At 44.7% G+C, this 21638-nt stretch overlaps 1 protein-coding gene across 2 annotated transcripts in view; it reads right to left on the reverse strand.

Moving 5' to 3' along the window:
• The window catches only part of wwp2 (WW domain containing E3 ubiquitin protein ligase 2), a 260110-nt gene that overhangs the window by 207433 nt on the left and 31039 nt on the right, over positions 1-21638 (reverse strand). For both annotated transcript variants that reach the window (XM_038806387.1, XM_038806386.1), the window contains exon 3: positions 1398-1542. In XM_038806387.1, coding sequence (XP_038662315.1) covers positions 1398-1542 — 145 coding nt within the window. The remainder of the gene's footprint in view (positions 1-1397; positions 1543-21638) is intronic.

The raw sequence follows: 21638 nt of genomic DNA on the forward strand, positions 1-21638 counted from the left end.
CTCCTCATTGTGGTTGGGTCTTCTAGGGGAGGCATTGTTTGTCTCTGTTGAGGCAGCGCTGCTCTGTTCTCCAACATCCTTCCTGCAAGGGCATACAGTGCCAGTCTGTGTCAAATGTTCTTGGGTTTACTCGGGTATTCCTCTTCATTTGGCTGAGCAACATGCTGTTACAAGCCCTGTTTTGGTCAGTGGATTGGTATGCTGCCCTGGGTGGGATTAGTGGAGGTTGGGGTTACGCGCCATTGTGTGGCATATGTAAAACACCCTTTTAGAACTTCTTGCACATTTTCTTTGTATTTTTCTATTTTTAATGATGCGGTTTAAGAATCAGTGATTAGATCCTGCACGTCTCACAACTGGAGGGAGGCGGTTACAGTATGTCACTGATGCCTCTGGTGTTGCTGGAGTTGAGGGAGCAGAGTGCTGGAACGCACCATGTTGCAAAATATTTATTCTGAACTCTCGTGGTCATTGCTAGCAATCACCATATGGGAAGGTGTATGCCATTTTACTAGGTTTTCATGGCTTTATCCTTCTCTCCTTTATTCTTTGGTGGTGCGTACAGAGGCACCAAATTGAGTCTAATGATTGTACTGAGCCAATTATATTGCTGCTCTCCTGTTCCCCGCTGTATCCACATACATTGAGACTTTTCTTGTGCTGAGTTGTATCATTCCTATGGTTTCGTTGCATTATTTGTTAAAATTAAAACCTTCAATAAAAATCCTTTTTTTTTTAAAAAAAAGGGTACCGATATTATGAGAATGCTTGGGGTTCCCCGATGCTCTTGGTCAGTCAATAGGGGTTCCACAGCTCGAAAGGTTTGGGAAACACTGCAGTAGGGGAATGTAGCAGTTATGTTTTGCTATTGTTTCAGCAGACCCAAACTTCTGCAGTTTTACTGGTAAATTGTGTCTGCCTCTAATTTTATTCAGCCATGTATTAAGGAAACATGCTTCATTCCACAAGTAAACCACGTGATTTGTCTGCGCACGGTAGCATACTGGTTAGCACAATTGCTTCACAGCTTCAGGGTCCCAGGTTCAATTCCCGGCTTGGGTCACTGGCAGTGCAGAGTCTACACATTCTCCCCGTGTGCGCATGGGTTTCCTCCGAGTGCTCCGATTTCCTCCCACAGTCCAAAGATGTGCAGGTTAGGTGGATTGGCCATGCTAATTTTCCCTTAGTGTCCAAAATTGCCCTCAGTGTTGGATGGGGTTACTGGGTTATGGGGCTAGGGTGGAGGTGTGGGCTTGGGTAGGGTGCTCTTTCCAAGAGCCGGTGCAGTCTTGATGGGCCGAATGGTCTCCTTCTGCACTGTAAATTTTATATCAAGGTTTGACCAGAACCCACTGGTTGCATACAAGATGAAATAATAAAGTGGGAATTTTTCTTACACGGTCAATGTCTCGTTCCACTGGGGATGGAGGTTCCCATTTCGTTTCCCAGTTTTCTTGGTTTCACTGAGCAGATCATCCACCGTCACCTCAACGTAGCAACTGATCCTTGTTGATTTTGGGACTCTCAGTTTGGCTTGCAAAACTAAACAAAAAAAAGTTAAAATGGTGAGCGTTGTAGTTGAATGACATCAGAAGCAATATCAAGTGTAAAACCTGCAGTGCCTGCTTTCACTTTTCCAAGCACATCATGAAATGCACGCAAAAATAAAGATTAAACACTCAGGATTTCAAAATGAAAACCAGCAAGACCATTTTGGTCACAATTTACTACAAGGATGAAACACTGGTCATTTCAAATTATCAAAATATAACAAACAGTCATCAACATTCTTAACAAAACCTCACCTTGTTTGGGAGAGATACAGCATTCTGGTGCATTATCATAGAAATCATCTTTACAGTGCAGAAGGCGGCCATTCGGCCCATTGAGTCTGCACCGGCTCTTGGAAACAGCACCCCACAACTCCACCCTATCCCTGTAACCCTACCCAACCATTTTGGACACTAAGGGCAGTTTATCATGCCCAATCCACCTAACCTGCACATCTTTGGACAGTGGGAGGAAACTGGAGCACCCAGCGGAAACCGATGCAGACACGGGGAGAACGTGCAGACTCCGCACAGACAGTGACGCAAGCCGGGAATCGAACCTGGGACCCTGGAGCTGTGAAGTAACTGTGCTAACCACTGTGCTACCGTGCTATGTTTGACATGATAAAGTTGTAGGGTATTAATCTACAGCCAAGATTCCTCACATAGGGAACAGTAGAATACCAGTTATGTCATTGGACTAGTAATCCAGAGGAACGAGTTAAAATCCAACCATAGCAGCTAGGGAATTTAAATTCAGTCAATCAATAAATCTGGAATAAAAATATTGGGTCATTGACTACTGGATTGTTGCAAAAAACCCAACTGGTTTACTAATGTCCAATATGGGACTAAACCATACCAATCCTGGCCTGTCTGTGACTCCGGACCCACAATTATGTGGGTGATTAACAACTGCCTCATAAATGATCTAAGAAGCCACTCAGTTAAGGCACTTACAGATGGGCAATAAATGCTGGCTTTGCCAGCAACTCCAACATCCTGGAAATTATTTTAAAAACTGCATCATTATCTCATTTAGGTGACAACCACACAAAATTGCAGTTTTAAGTAATGTTCATTTGATGCATGGTACATGTTTCACAGTTATATTGAACGAGGAGAATAAACCAGAAACACAAAGTACATATTACATTGTACAACCATGGCAAGGTTCAGTGAAGAGAGACACATGACAGCACATTGGCAGACAAAGGGAGACGAGTCCATCGATTGTTCCCATGTACCAGCTAACAGCTAACTTCCAGCACTGCTGGAGACCTCACAGCAAGCTGTCCACTTTGCCTTAGCTGTAGAGATTAAGAGAATCACCAGCAAACACTAACATCTCTGCCACACTTGGAAGTCCTTTTTCATTCTCAGTGGAAAGCAAAACTGATGAAAGTATAAAATGGAACAGTACAGTGTGCACAGACATTATACAAACAAGGTTAATAGCTCGACATGAGATCATCATTTAAAAATATATTCTGAGTACAATCCATTCCACGAGCAATAGTTTCACTGTCTAGGGTTTAACAACTGCAAGTTCAGTGAATGCCAAATCAAATAAGCTATTGGAAAGACAGAAGACGGGTGAAAACGTTGCTCGTTTTAACAAAGATTCGACTACAGGCAAACTTTCAGTTTCTAATTGTTGAAGTTCCAAGACTCTTTCTGACAACAAAATAAATGCATCTTTTGCAAATTACTTATGTTCTAAATGCGAGAAAAATATGGATCATCGACATTACCCCTAGAATGAATATTTCCACTCATTTTTGATGGCAACAGCAACACCTAGTGTTACACTTGAGAAAACATTCCCTGCAGAACCAGGTTACAGAAAGACAATCCCTGATGTACAGTCCAATTAATATGTTTCGAGTCTATGGTGCTATATTAATTTTAGATGGTGATGCCCTGAATTACCACAATAGCTTGTGTTAGATTTATGGTAAGCAGTTCTCCAAACAACTGAATGTGCTGAAAAGGATTCAAAAAGCTGCAGGATTTTTTCGACTAAAATTCTTCAGGATATTTAACTCATGTATTTAAATTATTAAGCTGACAAACTTCATCCGGTTTCCTTCTTACTGGAGAATCGCCTGCAATGGCTTCACTTCCAACTCTTACACAGTTATGGGCAGCACGGTAGCACAGTGTTTAGCACAGTTGCTTCACAGCTCCAGGGTCCCAGATTCAATTCCCGGCAGGGTCACTGTCTGTGCGGAGTCTGCACGTTTTCCCCGTGTCTGCGTGGGTTTCCTCCGGGTGCTCCGGTTTCCTCCCACAGTCCAAAGATGTGCAGGTTAGGTGGACTGGCCATGCTAAATTACCCTTAATGTCCAAAAAAGTTAAGTGGGGTTACTGGGTTGCGGGTTTAGGGTGGAGGTGTGGGCTTGAGTAGGGTGTTCTTTCCAAGACACTGTACAGACTCGATCGGCTGAATGGCCTCCTTCTGCACTGTAAATTCTATGATTCTATGATACACCTAGAATCTCCTGTGGTAAGCTCTCACATCCCATCTAAACATTGCTGCAGTATCACCAAGGACATCGGGTTCCATATGAAAACGCCTCGCTCCATTGTTTCCAGGGAGGTTGTTTCCACTGGCAGGTGAAACGGGAACGTGGGAACATAGCCCTTGGGCTGAGTTGAGGAGGAACTTCTTCAGCCAAAGGGTTGTGAATCTGTGGAATTCCCTGCCCAGTGAAGCAATTGAAGCTACCTCGTTGAATGTATTTAAAGCAAAGATAGATTTTTGAACAGTAAAGAAATTAAAGGTAATGAGCGGGTGGGTAAGTGGAGCTGAGTCCACAAAAAGACCAGCCATGATCTTATTGAATGGCGGAGGAGGCACGAGGGGCCAGATGGCCTTCTCCTTCTCCATGTTCTTATGACACTGTCACCTCTCAGCCTCTCCATGGTCTCCAAGTTCTTGTCCAGCATCTCATACTGGATGAGCAGCAATCTCCTCCAACAAAATCTTGGGAAGGCCATAGTCACACTCTACTATACTCACCATAAGTTTTCTCTTAGATACTGGCTCCATCCCTCTCTCTGGCCGTTTGAGGCTAAAGAAGACTATTTGCAACCTAGGTGCCATATTTGATCCCACATATCCATGTCATCACCACGATTGCATATTTTCAACTCGGAGATATTAACTGACATTGCCTCAGCTTATCTGCTATTCAAACCCTCATCCATGCCTTGGTTACCTCTTGATTTGACTATTCCAACTCTCTTCCAGCCATCCTGCCATCTCCTGCATAAACTTGTGCCAAGGCAAAACTCTACCAAGTCTATCCTAATGGTCCCATTCACCCATCATAATCATGTTTGCTTGTCGACATTGTCACCCAGTCAAGTAACTCTATATTTTAAAATTTGCATCCTTTTTTCCAGATTCCTCCATAACTTCACGTTTCCCCACCTCTAAACCTCCTCTAGCCTGACAATTGTCCACCCTTCTAATTCTGGCACCTTGTGTAACATTTTAATTATTCCACCATCGGCACCCCTGCCCTCGGCTGCCTTGGCTATGTTCCGAAATTCCTATCCAAAACCTCTCCACTTTTCTCCTTATGATCTTTAAAACCTACTTCTTTGCTCATTGATCCTAATAGCTCATGCAGCTCCCAGTCATATGCTGTTTGATAAAGCTCCTGCAACATCTTAAAAAGGTTTTACTCCTATTATTCTGGAGCAATATAAACGGCACTTGCTTTTTTTTTTTAAAAAAGAGCTAATCAGCGTGATCTTCGCAAAAGGAAACAAGGTCCCTGAGCGCGCGCGTTTAGCCGCGTGTTTCCCGGCACTCGCAGCGCCAAGAAACACATGGCTATTCAACGCTTTGAATAAGGAGCCTAACCGGGTAACATGCAGCCAAGGCTTCACATAGTCCCATTTTTTACAATGGGGAGCCCTGTTTTTTTTTTAAAACAAGGGGGGCTCTGCTTGGCAGAACTCCCCAATGTAGTGAGAGATTGGGACGGCATTCTTAAATAGTGTCCTGATCTCCGAGGCTCCGAAAATAATCCCCAACCTCCCTCCCCCAGCCAGAACGCAACATGGGATGGTCCCCTGGCCTCCCCGCACCCCCCAACATCCACAGCAGGCAACTCCAGCCCGATCACATGCGCGCAAGAATGCCAGCTTGGGACCCTGGTAGTGCCCCTGCCAGCTGTAGTGCCACCTGGGCATCGTGACAGTGCCAGGTTGGCACCCAGGTGGCACTGTCAGGGTGCCAGGCTGACAATTGAAGGGTACACAGGTGGAACCAGCAGTGCCAGGGCACCACACTGCCCAGAGGTCTGCAGGTGGGGGCCTCCGATCCCCTTGGCAACCCCACGAGTGCCATTCCATCTGGTCCCCGTTTGTAGGGATCTGTACCAAATGGCGCTCGCCCGAGATCCCCGAGCGGGGTTTCCTGGCTTTCGCCGACCTCGCTGTGCCACGGCAAGCTGCTTTTCCAGCACAGCATGGCCGGAGGATCACGCCCAAAGTTTTGATGGCCACAGTAGAATTATTCTCTGCCACTTCGAAGAAATAAGGATCTTTTTAAAATACTTGCACTTAATTAGTGTAAATAGTAATGAGGCATTGAAAGCAGAGTGGAAAATGAAGATCTCCCAAATAATAATAATCTTTATCAGTGTCACAAGTAGGCTTACATTAACACTGCAGTGAAGTTATTGTGAAATGAGCAGCGGCATTATTGAATGCTAAAAGGGATGGTCGTGTAGTACAATATCTTGTGTAGCTTTGTGCTAACATTTTTGATTTTTTAGTTAATCTCAGGGGTAATAGGAGGGGTAATAGACTTGGAGGAGTTAATGTCAAGGAGGTAACTGAATAGGTACAGCTGAAGGATCAAGGATAATAACTAAATAGCTCTGCTCTAACTCGATCCCTTCAAACCACCAAGCTTGAAATATGTCAATTCTGTGCTCAATGGGAGGGACGTGAATGCTAAGGAACAAAAGTCTTCCTATTTCAGGTTGTTAATGCCAACATCAAGGGCTCCCAGCTTCAATATACCATATTTAAATGATTAAATTACCATCTACACTGCTTCTTCTTAAGAATAATAATCCCTGAACAAGTGTGACAACTTTCTATTTCCCACACAAGTCGTCCTGTGGCCCCTACACAAGATTCAGCTTTAGTACCAATTAGTATACCAGCAGGTGCAGTTGTGCACTCTGGGTTGATATCTATACTGAGCTGGATTGAGAATCGCCACACTTACTTCTTATACTGGGGCCTTTCACAGGCAGTGGCCGAGTAGAATTCATGCCAACAGTTGAATTGATTCTAGCCCATGTCCCGGAACCAACTCTGCACCACCCAGTTTATTTCAAGCCAATTTTAGCATGGGAAAGAAAACAATTTTATTTGGGAGGGGGAAATCAGAATTGTGTATTTGATTTCTTTAATCCAATAATCCAAGTGCACTTGTTCAATAGCAATCACTCTCACTGCTGCATCATTAGGGCCAAATGACCTACTCCCACTCCTAAATCCTATGGACCAGACTGTTCACAAATTCAAGAGTCCTTTCTGAATCTCTGCTGAGCTTTTGTGGCCACCAAATGGGACTACTCCTGTGGGCCTCTGACATGTCTCCTATTCTTCACTCTCCAAAAACTTGGGTTCCAAACTCTGCTGCCTGCATACCATCCCACAAAATGTTCTGTTCAAACATCACCACCACCTACCCCCCCCCCCCCCCCCCCCCCCCCCCAACCCGTTCTTTAAAATTAAAACCCTCATCCACCTGTTTAGATCGCTTCATAACATCACATCTCCTTATTTCAGTAACCTCCATTGGAACAATGTCTAACTTCACCCCTGATTCCAGTCTCTTGCGTATCTCCACCCCCTTCTTCCCATCACTGCCTATACTCTTTGGTTCTGGGCTTTGGAATTTCCTCCCCAAATTCCTCCGCTTCTCCACATTCCTTTCTTTCTTCAAAATCTTGCTTAAAATCCAACTAAATGTTTTGGCACCCTCCTAATAGTACCTTCTTTGGTTCCATCGCTATTCCTGCCTCCTCACACCCCTGTGAAGCACCTTGGGAACTTTCCCGTGTTAAATGTGCTGTCAGGTACAAGTGTTACTTTAATGGCAAAAGCAATTGTGCTTCTGTTAGTGAAGAACAACTTTAAAAAGATATATTTAATGCCTAGATTTCTGCAGTTACACACAAGAACAATAACAAGAACAAACAGTATACCCTAGGAGCCAATAATGTTACGATTTTCAATATTTAATATTCACCTCGGTCTTAGTGCAGATATCCAACCGGAGGCCCCATATCATTGGAAGTATAACCACAAAGACCCCACAAAAATTCAGCTATGCAGCCCAAAAGTCAAAAATGGCTCGCTATGGGAGGTAAAGGTACTAATCTATACTGGTCAGAAGTCTCAAAGTGCTGAATTAGCCAAATTCAACTGGAGCAGCATTTTCACTCCAAATATGACTACCACTTGGAGTTCAAGTTTTATCCTGCCGACCGACACCACCATCTGCCCCCCTCTTCCACCCCCCCCCCCACCCCCCAAACCACCCCCATCCCGCCACGGACCCACCCACTAAAGGCACTGACTTTCTGATGCTCTACAAATCCAGTAGCACCAATGACACTCAGCAGACCACCCAAATGATTAAACCGAGACATCAAGTGCATCTTGAACAATGGGGCATCAGAACTAGGTTTGATCCTGACCCCAAGATAACCACGTGCATATTTTAACCACGGCCACTAAGTAGCAGTAGAGAATGATAATACTATTGACATCCCCCTCCCGACGTGGGGTGCTGAGTCCCCTAGCACCACTGACAGCTGCTAACAGCAGAGATCAAGAATCTCCTTCTATTTAGTATGAATGGATGTGTTACCTGCCAATTTAAACATACTGGAATATTTCTAGAATGAGTTCTGATCTTTAAAATCCTTGGGTTTACAGGAGGATACAATATAAACAATAAACTTCTCAAACATTAAAAATTATACTTTTAGGAAACAACTCTCGACTTATACTATATTAAAAAGCTTTGTCATGGGGGTAGAGTAGAGTAGGAGGGAAAATATGGCGGGTAGTACCGGTGGGAGGGGAGCGGGCTTGTGCAATATGTTACGGTGGAAGTATTGAAAGTACGTGGATGTTTGCACATTTTTGCCTTTTTTGCTTCCTTTCTGATGATGTCTGTAACTGTTTATAAAGCCAAAAACTACCTCAATAAAATTGTTTATTAAAAAAAAGCTTTGCCATGAAAACCGTGGAGTTTGTTCCCCAGTTGATCACGTTATGACTCATAACAGTTCTGCAGTTTGGTCTCTAACTGCAAGCACATAATGCCAAAATAAACAAGTCTGTCTCATTTCTAGCTAGAATTACGTCAATAAATGCAGGCAGAGCCAGTGCCTAACTTTGTGTAAACTATTTTCTTTTTAAAAATTTCTTTTGGGAGTATTAACTATATCATGAATCAAGAAAATTGTATTTCTAAAAACTAAGACAGTGTTATTAGTTTTGAAACAGGTCTGCTCATTGCAAACTACTTTTATGGTAATGATGAAATACTGTAGATAGTCATAGGCAAGTACTGGAAACTCATACAAAACACAGCCCTCTGAGATCAGTGTGGCAGCCAGCTTATCCCATGTTCAGTACTATTTTAGATCTAGTATTCTTTTCATAATAATAATAATCGTTATTGTCACAAGTAGGCTTACAGTAACACTGACACTGCAATGAAGTTACTGTGAAAAGCCCCTAGTCGCCACATTTCGGCACCTGCTCGGGTACACAGAGGGATAATTCAGAATGTCCAAATTACCTAACAAAGCATGTCATTTGGGACTTGTGGGAGGAAATCAAAGCACCCGGAGGAAACCCACGCAGACTCGGGGAGAACGTGCAGATTCCACACAAACAGTGACCCAAGCTGGGTATCGAACCGGGGGCCCTGGCGCTGTGAAGCAACAGTGCTACCCACTGTACTACCATGCCACCCATGGTCACAGGTCTGTAAAGTTGACTAAATTAGATAGATATATCCAAATTATCAGAACAACTCCTGCACTTGGAAATGCAAGCATCTAAACAACACAATATTGTCCTGTTAAATTTAAACCAAGATGCTAAATAGAAAGCAGCGTGTTCCTTTGGTATGTGTCACTATTCGGTTAATGGATTTACTTTTCAGCTATGTGCCTCAGGAAACCAGGAAACATGAATATACCCACCAAATATAAAAAGTGGTATGCAGCAATACCACAAGCGAGGGCGATAATGGAATACTCTCCACTTGCCTGGATGAGTGCAGCTCCCACAGTATCCAAGAAGCTTGACACCATCCAAGACAACGTAGCCCACTTGATTGGTACCTCATCCACAAACACACCCTCCACTGCCAATGCACACTAGTAGCAGAGTGTACCATCGACAAAATGCACTGTAGGAACTCACCAAGCCTCCTGAGACAGCATCTTCCAAACCCATGACTGCTACCATCTAGAATGACAAGTGGAACAGAATCTTAGGAACACCACCCCCTGGAAGTCCCCGCCAAACCATGCACCATCCTGAATTGGAAATGTATTTCCATTCTTTAACTGTTGCTGGGTCAAAATCCTGGAATACCCTCGCTAACTGCACAGTGCGTGTTCCCAGACTGCAGCAGTTCAAGAAAGCAGCTCACTTCCACCTTCTCAAGGGCTATTAGGGATATGCAATAAATGCTGGCCCAGCCAGCGCTGTCCACATTCCATAAAATTAATTTTTAAAAACTTTCGTATTGCTTCGTTCAGAGGCACGTTCAGCCTCTTCATTTCTCTCTCCCATTGGATTTCTTTCTGTTTACTTGGTTACTCAAGAAAAGTTTGAAAAGACAAGCAACATAAATTTGGATGAATCAAGCCTGGATTAGCAGGCATGCAGCCAACCCAATTGGATTTATTTATTTTTATCTTCATTTCACAGGATGTGGACCAGCTCGGCCAGCATTTACCGCCCACCCTTAATTGCCTTCGATAAGGTTATGATGAGCCACCTTTAATGAACGGTTGCAGGCCATGTGATGCAGCTAATGGAGCAAATTCCAGGATTCTGACCCAGTGACAGCCAAGGAACTGCGAGATAGTTCTAATTCGGGATGCCGTGGCTTGGAAGAGAACTTGTAAGTGGTGGTCATCCCATGCATCTGCTGCCCTTGACCTTCTAGGTGTAGAGGTTGGTGGTTTGGAGCTGATGAAGACGCCTTGGTGAGTTCCTACAGTGCATTTTATAGATGGCACACACTGCTACTCCTGTGCAATGGTAGAGGGAATAAATATTTAAAATGTTGGATGGGGTGTCAATCAAGTTGGTTGCTTTGTCCTGGATGGTGCCAAGCTCCTCGAGTATTGCTGGGGTCGCATTCAGGAAAGAATATTCTATCACAATCCTGGCTTTTGCATTGCAGGTAATGGACAGGCTTACAGGAGTCAGGAGGTGAATTACTCACCGCGTAATCCCCAGCCTGTTTTTACTCTTGTAGCCACAGTATTTATATGGCTAGCCCAGTTCAGTTTCTGGTCAATGGTAACCACCCCCAGAATGTTGATAGCAGGGGATTCAACGGTGATGCCATCGAATATCAAGGGGCGATGGTTAGATTTTCTCTTTTTGGAGATGGTTATTGCCTCGCAATTGTGTAGCATGAAAGTTGCCATTTTTCAGCCCAAGCCTGAATGTTGGGCAAGTCTTGCTACATATGGGCACAGTATCTGGGGCATTACAAATGGTACTGAATAGAGTGCAATCATCAATGAACATCCCCACTTCTGGCGGTAATGTCATTGCTGGAGCAGCTGAAGATGGCTGGGCCTAAGACACTACCCTGAAGAACTCATGCAGCAATGTCTTGGGACTGCGACAATTGAGCTCCAACAACTGCCAACATTTTCCTTTGTGCCAGGTATAACCAACCAGTTGAATTTTGTCCCTGATTCCTATCGACTTAAGTTTTGCTAGGGCTCCTGAATGCCATACTCGGTCAAATGCTGCCTTGATGTCCAGGATAGTCATGGCAGTATAGCGTATTGCAAATGAGTAGGAATCTCTTCCTTACTCCACAATTCAATTCCAATTGGCAAACATCCTGTTCAGATGAGAGTATGCCTTCATCAGTTTGCAACAGAACGTATCCTCTAGACTCAAGAAACCCTGGACTCAAGAAATCCTCAGAGGACTCGTGTGTATGTATGGTTAGACTAACTTCAGAGAGATTCCTTCTCCTGTCACAAAACTATTGAAAGTTCAGTGTAAGAAAAAACTATTTGTTTCGGTCTCCGCATCAGCAACAGCTCCTCACCTACCCTCAGTTTCCCTGCTTGTATATTTCAATATTTTTCTTTAAATGTTCATGTAAATTATTCTTTATGGAATTTACTTGGCTTTAATAGTAAATTATGCCAAGGTGCACAAAGAGGAGAGGTTGGAGCGGCAGAGGCTAATAGATGAGATGGTGGAGGCAGATAGGAGTTATGCAGAGGATGGGGACCCAGTGATGCTGGGAAAGAGGAACAACAGGCAAGCTTCGACCGACTGTCCACCAGGAAGGCGGTGCGCCAACTGAGACGAGCGAGGGGTGCAGTTTATGAATATGGACACAAGGCAGGGCATATGTTAGCAGGTCAGCTCCGGAGGGAGGCAGCAGCAAGGGAAATTCTTCAGGTAAGGGATAGGGCCGGGAAGTTGGTGGTGGCTCCGGAGCTGATTAACAATGTTTTTGAGGAATTCTACGAGAGATTGTACAGGTCAGAGCCACCCGGGGGAGACCGTGAGATGCTGGAATTTCTAGATGGGTTGGAGTACCCGAGGTTAGGGGAGGGAGACAGGGCTACATTAGAAGGAGCAATACTGGAGCAGGAGATAAAAGACGCAATTGGGAGGATGCAGTCAGGGAAGGTGGCAGGGCCGGATGGGTTTCCGTTGGAATATTATAAAAAGTTTAAGGCTAAGTTGGCACCCCTGATGGTAGGGATGTTTGAAGAGGCGATAGGGAAGGGAGTGCTGCCGCAAACCTTGGGGTAGGCATCAATTTCACTGCTGCTTAAAAAGGATAAGGATCCAACGGAGTGTGGTCGTATAGGCCCATTTCACTTCTGAATGTGGACGCAAATATATTGGCGAAGGTACTGGCGGGAAGGCTAGAGGGGTGCCTCCCGAAGATGATAGGTGAGGATCAGACAGGGTTCGTGAAAGGGAGGCAGCTGTTTTCAAATATTAGGAGGGTTTTGAACGTCGTTATGGCACCGGCAGAAGGGAAGGAAACAGAGGTGGTGGTGGCACTGGATGCCGAGAAGGCATTTGATCGGGTGGAATGGGGGTACCTGATGGCAGTGCTGGAACGGTTTGGGATTGGACCAAGATTTGTGAACTGGGTAAAGTTATTATATAAGGCACATTTTCCCCGTGTCTGCATGGGTTTCACCCCCACAACCCAAAAGATGTGCAGGATAGGTAGATAGGCCATGCTAAATTGCCCCTTAATTGGAAAAAATAATTGGGTACTCTAAATTTATTTTTAAAAAGTTATTATACAAGGAGCCGAAGGCGAGTGTCCGCGCGAACAATATCAGTTCGAGATACTTTTCTCTCCACCGTGGGGCAAGGCAGAGATGTCCTATGTCCCCCCTGCTGTTTGCGTTTGCGATTGAGCCATTGGCCATCGCATTAAGACGTTTGGGAGCATGGAAAGGAATAGTGAGGGGGGGGGGGGGGGAATAGAGCATAGGGTGTCCTTGTACGCCGACGACTTGCTGCTGTATGTGTTGGAGCCGAGTGCGTCGATAGGAGGAATATTGGAGTTGCTGCAGGTATTTGGGTCTTTCTCGGGGTACAAGCTGAACTTGGACAAGAGTGAGTATTTTGGGGCAGCACGGTGGCACAGTGGTTAGCATTTCTGTCTACGGCGCTGAGGACATGGGTTCGAATCCCGCCCCTGGGTCATTGTCCATGTGGAGTTTGCACATTCTCCCCGTGTCTGTGTGGGTTTCACCCCCACAGCCCAAAGATGTGCAGGGTAGGTGGATTGGCCACTCTAAATTGCCCCTTAATTGGAAAAAATAATTGGGTACTCTAAATTTTAAAAAAAGAGTGAGTATTTTATGGTGTCTCAGCCGGGGGTGGGGACAGAGGCGGGGGGCGGGGGGGGCTGCCGCCATTCCGTAGGGCACAGACTCACTTTAGGTATTTGGGGGTGCAGGTTGCCCGGGAGTGGGGAAGGCTTCGCAGATACATCACTAGTTTGGTGGGGAGAGTGAAAGCTGACCTGGCAAGGTGGGATGGTCTCCTTCTGTCACTGGCGGGTCAGGTGCAGGCAGTTAAACTGAATGTGTTGCCGCGATTTCTGTTTATTTTTCAATGCCTACCGATATTCCTGCCAAAGTCTTTTTCAGGGAGATTGAGGGAAGGATTACCTTGTTTATATGGGGAGGGAAGGTGGCCAGAATGAGGAAGGTGCTGCTACAGAGGGGAAGGCAGGCAGGGGGTTTGGGTCTCCCGAACCTGATGTACTGGGCGGCAAATGTGGAGAAAGTGCGGAACTGGGTTATAGGGGCTGATTCCCAGTGGGTCAGAATGGAGGAGAGTTCATGCAGGGGGTCGGGGCTGAGGGCACTAGCAACGGCCCCGCTCCCGATAGCTCCAGGGAAATACTCAGGGAGTCAGGTTGTAATAGCTTCCTTGAAAATCTGGAGGCAGTTTCTCCAACACTTCAGGTTGGGGGCAGGGGCGAGGGAAAAGCCGATCCGGGAGAACCACAGATTTGAGCCAGGGAGGTGGGACGGAAGCTTTCGAAAATGGGAAGAGAAGGGGATTAAGACTCTAAAGATTTGTTTCTTCGGGGTTGATTTGCAGGATTGAGGGAGCTGGAAACGGAGTGTGGGCTGGAACAGGGAGAAAAGTGTTTAGGTATATGCAGGTTCGGGACTTTGCCAGGAAGGAGATACAGAGCTTCCCGGAGGAACCGGCCTCCACGTTGTTGGAGGAGGTGCTGGCGGCAAGGGGACTGGAGAAGCGGACAGTGTCAGCGGTATACAGAGCTATGTTGGAAAAGGATAAGGCACCACTGGAGGGGATCAAAGCAAAGTGGGAGGAAGAGTTGGGAGAGGTTATAGAGCAGGAGGTTTGGTGTGAGGTGCTCCGGAGAGTGAATGCCTCCACCTCGTGTGCAAGGTTGGGGCTGATACAGCTGAAGGCGGTGTACAGGGCACACCTCACGAGGGTGAGGATGAGCCGATTCTTTGAAAGGGTAGAAGATGTGTGTGAACGTTGCTGGGGGGCCCCCGCTAATCACGTTCATATGTTTTGGTCCTGTCCAAAGCTTGGGGAGTACTGGAAGGAGGTGTTTAGGGTAATTTCCAAGGTGGTGCATGTGAAGCTGGACCTGGGTCCCCGGGAGGCCATATTCGGGGTGTCAGACCAGCCAGGGTTGGAAACGGGTGCGGAGGCAGATATCATCGAAGGCAGATCCTGCTGGGATGGAGAGAAGCCTCTCCACCCTGTGCCCTGGCGTGGCGGGGGGACCTGTTGGAATACTTGACCCTTGAGAAGGTTAAGTTTGAACTGAGGGGAAGCTCAGAGGGGTTCTACAAGTCATGGGCACTATTTATTATGCACTTTCAAGAACTGGATAACATTGAACATTAGTTGGGGGCGGGGATGAGTGGGTGGGGGGGCTATGTATATTAAAGATGGCTATGGGTAATCCCTGATTCCTTTTTTTCTTTGTCATATGTTTACGTTAACATGCGGGCTGATGTCTGGGCAGGGTGGGAGGATGGGATCGTTGTTACTGTTATGGGTTTGAGATATTTGTTGTTGGTTATTGATTGTCGTTGGGTGTAAATTTGGGAGAAAAATTGTGAAAAAGGATGAGAATAAAAATGTTTTTTTTTTTAAATAGTAAATTATGTATTCTACATTCTAATACTCATGTGTAAAGATTCTAATAACGCACTTCAACATTTCCAGTATTGATCGCCAGTTTATACGCAGATCAACTATTCAACAATGAAATAATTTTTTACCATTTATCCTCCTAAATGCTTTCATAAATGCCCTGTAACCTACTTCACATAATTGAATACAGAATAGTTTTCAAGTCCAATAATGATAACGTCACAGTCGTGGTGGTGTCCAGCAGCCCCTAATTTGATCAAATTAAACCTTTTCCCTGTTTCCTCATTTATTTCTGTACTGAAACATTAGCCCTGTTTGTACAAAGTTGGGGTCAATTTCTAATAGTCTTATTTTTCTCCAGAGCAAAAACCCAGAAGGAGGAATTCCATTGCAAAAAAAAAAAATGGGATTTAGCTCGGAATTGCTAATACCTTTGCTCCATTGATTGAAAAAGGGCAATTGGTTCAGTAATTGCTGGCAGTTGAGTGACAGCTCCTATGTCATAATGAACACAAGTTAAAATTATTTTGAGATAATCACTGGACTTCGATTTCCACTAGTCTTTCGTTTTCCAATTACATTAATCTTTAGCTATCCAATTACATTACAGTGCCAAAAAGTGAGATTATTGATCACTTTTCAGCAAAAATATTTTAACGCCTCCGTATTCACAGTGACTCACAGCCGAGGGTTTACGCTGGAAATCTCACTATTGGATGTGGCAAGACATTGTTCAGCATCAATAGGGTCAATTGTTTTGACAAATTCATCGGATTCGAAACGTTAGCTCTTTCCTCTCCCGACAGATGCTGCCAGACCTGCTGAGATTTTCCAGCACTTTCTCTTTGGTCTTAGATTTCAGCATCCGCAGTAATTTGCTTTTATCTATTGTTCAGCATCAGCCGGCAATATTTTGGGGCGGGTCACAAATAAAGGAACTAAAGGATGAGGCTGAGAAAGATCACTTCAGAGACAGAAAAAATCTAAACAAAGTAAAAAAGTGATTTAGTAACCAAAAGATCCACGATCCTGCAGAAAAAGTACAGGAATGAGTAATGTGAGGAGAAAATAATTTGGTAAATGGAAATAGTCAACTGAATTGATAGACACTAACTCAGGGTTGTCCAACCTTTTGTATATACTCCTTGAGAAGAGATTTTCAGAAAGATAACTTTTGGCAGAATAAACTGAATTCTTAAAAATGTTGGGGTTTTAAGGAAAGAAATGATTTCTGAGCAATGTGAAATATTACCTTCCTTTTGTGGCATATACAGCAATAGATTGTTTCATTAAAAAATCACCAGTGTTTGACAAAGATCAGTGTATGTGGATGAAAGTGAGTGAGCAAAGAGAAACTGGGCGTAAGGCAGGCTTGCACTCAGCACTCACCCCCTTTTCCCCAGGGCTGCTCTCCAGAATACTGCTTCCCTGGGCCCAAACTCCCCTCCACTTGTCCCTGTGCTCCTTTAATCACAGATTGTTTCTTCTCTCCCACCTTGGGCAGGAAACTCGGGGGAAAAGTCGATGAATGGAGGAGCTTCCCCTTGGACAATCTTCCATTGCAACTTACCTGTCTGACTGCCATTTTCAAAACTGCCTCTGAGGGCCACATAGAGGGACTTCACAGGTTACACGTTAGACTAGCCTGCCCAAACTGCAAACTTTATTGGAATGTAGACTTTAAGAATAGCATGATAAATTGTACGTCAACAGCTTTCCTATTACAATCAAGCAGAAAATAGTCACCCCATACCAGCCTTCAGATTGATGGACGATTATTCCAAAATAACTGGCAGCTCAAATACTTTTGTGTATTAGGGAATATGTTAAAGAAAATAGAACCACAACAAAACTCCCCACAGTTTCTACAGACATGAAGTTTGAATACCAAATAATATCTCATTAAGTTACTGTGGTTCTATCTACAGTAGAAAGATAGATCGATCGATAGAGAGATAGATAGATAGATCATTGGATCGATTGATAGATTAAGGTCGATAGATCCCAACTTTTATAGTTACTGTGGTTCTAACCTACACAAATTTCTCCCATCTAAATTCTCAGTATGATTAAATGTTTTCAAAGGTTAATTGCACCTTACAGCAGAAGACGTATAAACACCATTTTTAAAAAGTTAAACAGAATTGGTTATTTATCTCCATCAAAAACAGATTTTAAGGCTCAACAGGACAGAATTTGATTTTTTTATCTTTGTTTAATCAAGATTCAAATGTTAAGAGTCACAAATTATATTTCATTCAGTATGACTTCATTAACTTACTGAAATTCATTACACGGCAAGAATGATATGTTTGAATTTTCCCAGCACTTGGTGTACATACCACTGTTACAATCTCAGCTATGTTGCTAATAGACTAATCAGATCCCAGATTGAACCGTGGCTCGATAGATCCCAACTTTTATTTTTAAGAATTCATGGAGAAAATTCAGAAGGAGACTGATGAACTTTTAACACAAAGAATAATCCATTTATTAAACAAGAAAAAGTAACTATATTAACTTTCTTAAAGGTTGGAAAGACCTCAATACAGATACACAAAAATGATATTCACAATTCCTTACAGGCACGTTCCATACGGATTCTATGATCCTTCACCCCAGCTATATATTTTAGACTCATGCAAATCAGGAAAGCATTGAACAATTTACCATAACTATCTTGTACCCTAATACTGAGGACAAGTATACACTTCATGTGAATTAACAGGAAAACTGGACAGACACACCATACTAATGACAGATTCAACCATGAGATTCTGCGGATTTCTCAACAACCCACCCAGACACTTGTCACACTGTGAGCCAACCGGTCTCTCTGAAACTCTCTCTTTCACGAGAGTTTCAAGTCTCCACATTTGAAGAACCACCCTTGGAACTCGTCAAACGTTCCTCCCACTCTGATGGCTTCAACAAGGATCCATGGTTTCAATCTCGTCCTCTGACGCTCCTTTGCTCTGGACCTCAAGAGTACACACTCTTCACCTTCCAAGCAGATCAAATCTTCAGCTGTGCAAAGCAAAACACCATTGCTCTAAAACGGTACATTTGCCACTGCAGCCTATAGCAGGATCATCAATCTTGTCCTGCCTCTCTGATCTTCTGGACTTCCAGTCCACTTTGCTTCAACTCTGTTTCCTGCAGCTCGCTCCCTTTAATTTGGAACCTATTGCTTTCTCCCAACTTTACCCTTTCTGATCTCTGCCCTTGTCCCTTATCTAGGGCCTTCTTGTGGGATCTTTTCCTTCGCCATTACCTGATTTGCGATCTTCTCTGATTGGGACCTTCTACCTGTTCCCCTGCCAGTGTCCTGCTCCCTGGGACACCTCTTAAATGCTGCTCCTCTTCAGTTCACCTGACCTGCAGTTTCACACTGTTTCATTTCCGCATCGTCTGCACATGTGCGCGGGGTCATAATAGTCAATTGTAAAAGTTATCTAGTTGCAATAAAATCCAAGTTAACCTCACTTTTCAGTCTCCCTTTCCCTGTCTTACTGCAAACTCATTGGATTCACTTTGCCACAGTTGAAGGAACAAGTCGACGAAACTAAAACTAAAAAAAGGAGCAAACATGATGAATCATAAATGTATACGCCACAAAAGGAAGGTAATATTTCACAATGCAGGGCAGCACGGTGGCGCAGTGGATAGCACTGCTGCCTCACGATGTCGAGGTCGCAGGTTCAATCCGGCTCTGGGTCACTGTCCGTGTGGAGTTTGAACATTCTCCCCGTGTTTGCGTTGGTTTCGCCTCCACAACCCAAAGATGTGCATGTTAGGTAGACTGGCCACACTAAATTGCCCCTTAATTGGAAAAAAGAAATTGGGTCCTCTAATTTTTATTTTTTTTTTTTTAAATCACCTGTCCGGCTCAGTTTGGTTTCTAGTCAATGGTGACCACCAAGATGTTGATGTAGAGAATTGGTGATGGCAATGTCATTAAATATCAGAGTTTGTTCAACTCTCTCATTGGAGGCAGCCATTCCCTGACAATATATTTGTGACTGTTACTTGCCAGTCATTAGCCCAAGTCCGGATGTTGTCTAGGTCTTGCTGCATGTGGGCATGAGTTAGTTTATTATGAGAAATTGCAACAGTAACTGAACACTACTTCAGACCTTATGATGAAAGGAAGGGTATTAATGAAGCGGCTGTTGAGGAACAAAATGCTATTAATAGATACGCACACGCACAGGGCGTGATTCTCCGACCCCCCCGGCGGGTCGGAGAATCGCCGGAGGGCGGTGTGAATCCCACCCCCGCCGGCTGCCAAATTCTTCGGCACCCGGGATTTGGCGGGGGCGGGAAACCCGCCGGTCAGGGGCCGTTGGCAGCGGCCCCCCTTGCCGATTCTCAGGCTCGCGATGGGCCGAGCGGCCGACCGTTTTATGCCGATCGCGCCGGCGTAAATTAGAGTAGGTACTTATCAGCGGGATCTGGCTCTGCGGACGGCATCTGGGTTCCTTGGGGTGGATGGGGGGTGCCCCCACAGTGGCCAGGCCCGGAGTCGTCCGCACCATCGGCTGTACCGGTCAGCCATTACCTGTGCGGAGACGAACCCCTCTGCGCATGCGCTGGGCTGATGCCAGCACACGCTGGCTCTCCAGTGTATGCGCCAACCCGTGCCTGCCGGTGGAGGCCCTTCACCGCCGGTTTGCATGGCGCCAAGCCCCTTCCACGTCAGCCGGCGCGGCGCAAATCACTCCGGCGCCAGCCTAGCCCCTGAAGGTGCAGAGGGTTCTGCACCTTTGGAACGGCTCGAATTCAGAGTGGTTCACGCCACTCCTTCGCGCCGGAGTTGCCCGTCCCGCCGGTTTCCGAAGTATCCCGCCCACAGTCTTTCTACACTGCAGTGATATCGTCGTTGGACACGTAATCCAGAGAACCAGGGTAATTCACTGGGGACCAGGGTTCAATTCAAATCCCACCACAATAGACAAATTCACTAAAAACAATTCACTGCAATTAAAAGTCTAATGATGAACATGAAACCATCATTGATTGTAATAAAAACCCATCTGGTTCACTAATGTCCTTTCGGGAAGGAAACCTGCCATTCTCAGGTGGTCTGGCCTCCATGTGACTCTAGACCCACAACAATGTGGTTGGCTCTAAATGGTCTAGCAAGCCACTCAGTTGTATTCAACCACCACAAAGACAACAAACTAGGTCAAAATGCTGGACTTCTCCCCAACAGCACTGTGGATGTATCTACACCTCAGGGATGGTAATGGCTAAATCCAGCAGCTCACCACCACCCCCTCAAGGACAACTAGGGATGGACAATGGGGCCCATGTTCTGTAAGTGAACAAAAAAAAACATTGCAGGGAATTTATTGATTTAAAAGTGACCAATCAAACTTATAAAACTATTCACAGCCTTTAAAGCATCGCATTCCCATACTGTTCAAGACTGGAGATCTGTCCTATTGCAGATTTCCAGATACTTTTGAACTCAAAACTGGGCAGTGAACTGGTTAGAACTGGTAGCATATTGTACTCCACAAACAAGCTGCCAACATTTAACTACACAAAGAGAGGTGCTGCTGCAAACAAATTGGGCATTCAAGCTGAACCTTACCAATGTTAAATTGCTTCCAAGAGGCTCAGAAAAACTAGGAAATTTAGACCAAAGTGTTACATGTTTATTGAAAGTCAGATATAAGCAGTTTGCCAGAAGGTTATCTGAGGATAAAATTCAAAGGTGCATGTACAAATATTAATGCATTGTCAATTGAAAAACACAACATCGTGTTTTGTTTCAAGTTGAATTGATAGGAGAGGAATCCTATCCAAGTTCTACAGAAAGAGCAACGTCACTAAAATGATTTGTAGCAAGTTTTGCAGGCACAAACTCTACCCCTCTGGATTCGGCATATCACAACCCCACCCCTACCCAAAAGAAAACCCTGGCTTCTGAACCAATCCAAAGGTAATTTACGAAGATCCTGGACCAGACTCTCAATTTTTTTGGTCTGATCCAGCTCCGGACAAGTATGTTTCAAGTGGACAAAGTTTGAGATCCAAGAGAATAAAACTACAACATTATTCAGGTTTTGAACAAAAATAAATTTTATTATACAAAGTCAGAAAGATTTGCAATTT

The sequence above is a fragment of the Scyliorhinus canicula genome, chromosome 9 (assembly GCF_902713615.1).
Source record: "Scyliorhinus canicula chromosome 9, sScyCan1.1, whole genome shotgun sequence".
Taxonomy (NCBI): Eukaryota; Metazoa; Chordata; class Chondrichthyes; order Carcharhiniformes; family Scyliorhinidae; genus Scyliorhinus; species Scyliorhinus canicula.